Genomic DNA, 5,908 nt, shown 5'->3' on the forward strand with positions numbered 1-5,908 from the left:
CCCCGCTCCTCACTCAGCCCCCTGCACCCACTGCGCGCGCTCCCGCCAACTCGCGACGACGCGTGTCCACGCGCCAGCCGCGAGGTAGCCGGGAAACGGCGGCAGGCGCCCGCGCATGCGCTTTCCTGGGTCGACGCGGCGGGGCAGCTCAGTGCTGGGCCCCGGGGCGGGAGTGGTTGGTAGGGTGGCGTTAAAGTGACTATAGCCCCTGAAGACACCGCAGGGCGGCGGCCTGTCGGTTGCACTAGAACCTGCGGCCCACTCTACCCTAGGGGCTGTCCTCAGGTGACCCCAGTGCAGCATCCCTGGGCTTTGTTAGTGGCAGGCCTTAGAGAGGGGCCATCCACGTGTGGCCTCGAAAGTATGTGCAGAAATTGGAAAGTCAAAGGAACAGGCACGTTTAAGAGGTTCAAGGTGGTAAAATAATGAAGAGTCAGAAAGTGATAGATCTTGGGGAGGGACTGTGAGGGTCCTGAAGGCGAGCTGGTGGTGTGATCTAGATGGTTTGAACTTTTGGAGATTACGCAAACACCTGGATCCACAGCGCAAGACCAAGGTATCGGGTTAGAGATACAAGCATGCCGGCAGCACAGACAGCAGAGAGGACTCCTCAGCAGGCCTAGGACAGAGACTTTGAGGATGGAGACGGCAGCTGATGTTTCTTGAAGACTTTGGGCTATGACTTCCAGAACCTGTCTAATGAGAAGCTATCTCTGTGTCCATCTGAAAGTTTACGGAGTTATTTTTCCTTTGCCTCACGTTTACAAATAGCACTCTTTGCACACTGCCACAATACTCTCCAAGCAGCTTCTCACAGGAGCCTGTACTTTGTTGAAGAAGAATAACTTCTTAGAAGACTCAGACTATAGACTCTCTGTGGTCTCATAAATCATGGCTATGTAAAAGTAAGCTTCAATAAACTTGAACCCATTTTACAAACCCATTTAATTTTCCTAATTATGGGAAATACATCAGATAAAATGTCAGCAGTTCCAAACTGACCTGAAATAATCCAGAGATCCCAGTGACCTCTGATAGTGTCACTCTGGCGAGTAGGGCTAAGGACTCAGGCTGGGATGTCTCCTATCCGCTCAGAGCTGATCATCCCAAACTATGAGGTGGAGTCAGAAGACCTCCAGGGACCCCACTTTCTGGTATTTTCTCCTGGCCTTCCATCTACTGCTTTTTGTCTTACATTTACAGCTCTCTGAGCTAAGCTACTGGGACTTGTTGAAATGCCTGGGATAAGAAGCTCCCCCTCCCCATCTTCATTATGATGGTCCTGGCTGCCTTCCTTCCTGTGTGACAGGGTCAGCTTCAGGACTGTGCACATCTAGTGTAGAGTTTGCATGGATCCATGTTCTAGTTCCACCACGTCCTACCTTGGAACTTGGCAACTGACTTAGCTACACAATCCTCTATTTCTTAGCGTTTAAAGGTTAGGTTAAGGGTTCTGATGACCCATGGGTTAAGTGCTTGATCACTCACCAGAAGATCAGCTGTTCAAAGCCTGATGATCTACTTCCATAAAGATCACAGCTTGGCAAACCCTAGAGGCAGTTTTAATCTCTGTAGCATCAATATAAGGAGCTCTGGTGGCTTATGATAAGGAATTGTGTTGCCAACACAAAGGTACATGGTTCAAATCCACCATTTGCTCTGCTGGAGAAAGATTGGCAATCTCTTCCCGTGCAATTTACTAACTCTGAAAACTTGATAGAGAATCAGCTATGGGCTGGTTCTATAGCGTCACTATTATGGGTTGAGACTGGTTTAACAGCACATAACAAAAGTGGGAGTAGGATAGTAGTAATCCTTCTAATCTGGAAACTCTGGTTTTCTTCTGGCATATTCTTGAGATAGCTGTGCTGCTAGTTACAAGTCTTTGGGGTACGAATCCATCAGCTGTTCCTAGGGAGAAAGATACATGAGCAATCTCCTCACGTATGATTTACAATGTCTGAAAACTTGATAGAGGGTCAGCTAAAAGGCATTTCTGACTTGACAGCAATGATTTTTATTTTTTACTAACATAAGAGGTTGTGAGAGTCTGGAAATGGCAAAAAATAAGGCTCCAGGAATAGATGGTATACCAATTGACATATTTCAGTTACAGATACTGCCCTGGACGTGCTCACCAAGTTGTGCCAAGAAATCTGGAGAACAACCACTTGGCCAACTGACTGGAAGAGATCTATATTTGTTCCTATCCCAAAGAAAGGTGACTCAACAGAATGTGGAAACTACAGAACAATCTCACTGATTTCACATGCAAGCAAGATTTTACTGAAAATTATCCAAAAACGACTGGAACAGCACATCAACAGAGAACTACCAGAAGTCCAGGCTGGGTTTAGAAGGGGTCGCGGTACTAGAGATATTGTAGCTGATATTAGATGGATCTTGGCTGAAAGCAGGGAATACCAGAGGAATGTCTATCTGTGTTTCATTGACTATGCAAAGGCATTTGACTGTGTAGATCATAACAAACTATGGCTGACTCTGAGAAGAATGGGAATCCCAGAACACTTGATCGTTCTAATGCGAAACTTATACTTGGACCAGGAGGCAGTCGTCAGAACAGAGCAAGGGAACACTGCATGGCTCAAAATTGGGAAGGGCGTACGCCAGGGATTCATCCTGTCTCCATACCTTTTCAACCTATATGCAGAACAGATTATCTGGGAGGCTGGGCTCTATGAGGAGAAATGTGGGGTCAAGATGGGTGGACGATTTATCAACAACCTGCGTTATGCGGATGACACAACCCTGCTTGCTGAAACTGAAGAGGACCTGAAGCGCCTGCTGCAGAGTGTCAAGGACTGCAGCCTACAATATGGATTGAGGCTCAATGTCAAGAAGACAAAGATTCTCACCACTGGACCAACTGGCAGCATCAGGATGGATGGTGAAGAGATTGAGATTGTACACAGCTTTAGTTTACTTGGCTCCATAGTCAACAGTCTTGGCACCAGCAGCCAGGAAATTAAAAGGCTCATTGCCATGGGAAAGTCTGCTGTTAGGGACCTCTCCAAAGTACTGAAGAGCAATGGTGTCTCTCTGGAGACTAAGGTGCGTCTGATACAGGCTTTGGTCTTCCCAATCACTTGCTATGCATCAGAGAGTTGGACAATGACCAAGGAGGATAGAAGGAGAATTGATGCCTTTGAGCTGTGGTGCTGGAGAAGAGTATTGAGAATACCATGGACTGCTAGGAAAACAAACAGATTTGTCCTGGAAAGGGTTAAACCGGGTGGCTCCTTGGAGGCAAGGATTCTGAGGCTCCGTCTAACATACTTTGGACATGTTGTGAGGAGAGACCGGTCCTTGGAGAGGGACATCATGCTTGGGAGGTTGGAGGGACAGCGCAGGAGAGGAAGGCCCTCTCTTGGGGCCTTGATTGATTCAGTGACTGGGATAATTGGGATGGGAGTGTCAAAGACGGTGCAATTGGCACAGAACAGAGCGGAGTTTAGGGCTGTTGTACATAGGGTCACTATGAGTCACAGGCAACTCGACGGCACATAACAACAACAACAACTTAATTGTACTCATGCAAAACCTATGCCTAGGTGGCTGTTGTGCCAACAGACAGGGGAACACTATAGGGTTTAAAAAATTAAGAAGGTAGTTTTTCAGGGTTGCAGTCTCTCTCCTTACCTATTCAATCTGTATGCTGAGCAAATTATTCGAGAACCTGGACTCTATGAAGAGAAATGTGGCATCAGGATCAGAGAGAGATTCATCGATAACCTGCATTATGCAGATAACTCAAGCTTACTTGCTGAAAGTGAGGAAGATTTGAAGCACTTCTTGCAGAAAAATCAAAGAATACAACCTTCAATATGGATTGCATTTCAATGTCAAGGAAACAAAGATTCTTACCACTGGATCTATAGCCAACATCATGATAGATGGAGAAAAGATTTAAACTGTCAACAGCTTCATCTTACTTGGATCCACAGTTAACACCCTTGGTGCCAGCAGTCAGGAAATCAGGAGATGTACTGCACTGGGAAAGTCTGCAGAAAACTCCCCAAATTATTGAGGAGTAATGACATCAGTTTAAGGGCTGTCAGTTTGAGTGTGTCTGAATCAAGCCATGGTCTTTCCAATCACTTGCTATGCATCCAAGAGCGGGACAATTAATAAGGATGACAGAAGGATTGGTTCCTTTGAGCTATGGTGCTGGAGAAGAATGCTGAACACCTGGACTGCCACAAGAACAAATATGTCTTGGAGAGGGTGCAGTCAGAATTCTCTTTGGAGGAAAAGATGATGAGTTTCATCTCACATACTTTGGGCATGTTGTTAGGAGGGGCTATTCCTTGGAGAGAGACATGATGTTCATAAAGGCAGAGGGTCAGCAAAGGAGAGGAAGACCCTTGAACAGGTAGATTGGCACTGACTGCCACAATGGGCTCTAAAGTGTCAGGAAGTATGAAGATGGCACAGGATAGGACAGCATTCATACCTATTGTTCATAGGGTTGTCATGGGTCCTATTCATCTCAACAGCACCTAACAACAACAACATGCCATGTCTTTACCATGTACACAGGTGCTACTTGCTTGTGGCCTGCCCTAAGCTCAACTCAGAAAGAAGAGAAGGATGTTTGCTTTTTGTTTTTGTTTTTGCAAAAGCCATAAGAGCTGTGGTTTTCCATAGATGTAGCTCCGCATGCCCCTGGTACCTGTGGGGGTAATTAGCCCTACCCAGCCAGGAGGCCTGGGGAGTTGCTCTCCTCGGAGTAGACTCCTACCTGTCAGCAGGCCTCCAGGGTCTCTGCTGTCTAGGTGACAAAGAACATAGCCCAGTGGACTCAGGAGGAGGAAGTGTTAGTTAGTGGTCCTCTACCCCTCCTCTGAAGTGAGGGGCATCCTTAGGGAGCATGCCTGTCAGTCCACTCCCAGCCTGGAATTTCCAGAGCCTCCTGCACAGCTCCTGCCAACCATGGATAGTGCCAGGCTCTGGTTGTCTGGGGCCATCATTCAAACTCTCATCCTCACTCGTTCTAGGGGTCCTTTCCTTCCTATTGATAGGCTGGGGCTCCTCACTAGCTCCTCACCTTATCCGACTTGTATTCCCGTGGACAGAGACCCAAATAGGCCCTCAGATGACAACATAGGTTTTCATGCTATTCAGGATGTTTTCCTCACCTGTGTTTTCAAGGGACCCCACCAACCTCTGGGCTTAAAGCACCCCCAAGGGGCTTTCAGCTGCAGTATCTGCATCACTGCGTTTAAGTTGTTACCTAACAAGCAATGAGAAGTGAGTACAAAAATTGCATCTTCAGAGCTAGTGTGTGGCTTAGTCTGGTCTTTGTGAGCTCCCATGATGGCATACCATGGCCAGGGCCAGAAAGTGCAGAAGGTGATGGTACAGCCCATCAACCTCATCTTCAGATGCTTGCAAACTAGATCTCGAATCCAGGTGTGGCTCTATGAGCAAGTGAATATGCAGATAGAAGGTTATATCATAGATTTTAATGAGTATATGAACCTCATATTAGATGACGCACTTGTATTACGGAGCACTGGTGGCTTAATGGCAAGAAGCTGTGCTGCAATCCCAAAGGCACTCAGTTTGAATCCCCAGCCACTCCGTGGGAAAAGGATAGGCAATCTCCTCCCATACAATTAACTGCCTCTGAAAACCCACTGGAGGGTCAGCTATAGGTCGGCTCTGATACAATAGTACACAACAACAACATTAGATGATGCAGAAGAGATTAATTCTAAAAGTCAAGAAAACAACTGGGTCGGATCAAGGTAAAAGGAGATAATATTACTCTTCTACAAAGTGTATCCAACTAGAAATGATCAGTGAAGTGAACAATTATTGGGGGTAATAGTTTTTGGATTTTTTTTCCCCTTCTGTTTTAGGTAACTTTTTTTTATATAGTTCT

General features: G+C 46.4%; 1 protein-coding gene across 1 annotated transcript in view; it reads right to left on the reverse strand.

Moving 5' to 3' along the window:
- The window catches only part of BSN (bassoon presynaptic cytomatrix protein), a 105,207-nt gene extending 104,904 nt beyond the window's left edge, over positions 1-303 (reverse strand). The window contains exon 1 of the mRNA XM_006893013.1: positions 14-303. Coding sequence (XP_006893075.1) covers positions 14-303 — 290 coding nt within the window. The remainder of the gene's footprint in view (positions 1-13) is intronic.
- Positions 304-5,908: the final 5,605 nt, after the last annotated feature.

Source organism: Elephantulus edwardii, unplaced genomic scaffold, assembly GCF_000299155.1.
Source record: "Elephantulus edwardii isolate Elephantulus edwardi_28Jun2011 unplaced genomic scaffold, EleEdw1.0 scaffold00121, whole genome shotgun sequence".
Classification (NCBI taxonomy): Eukaryota; Metazoa; Chordata; class Mammalia; order Macroscelidea; family Macroscelididae; genus Elephantulus; species Elephantulus edwardii.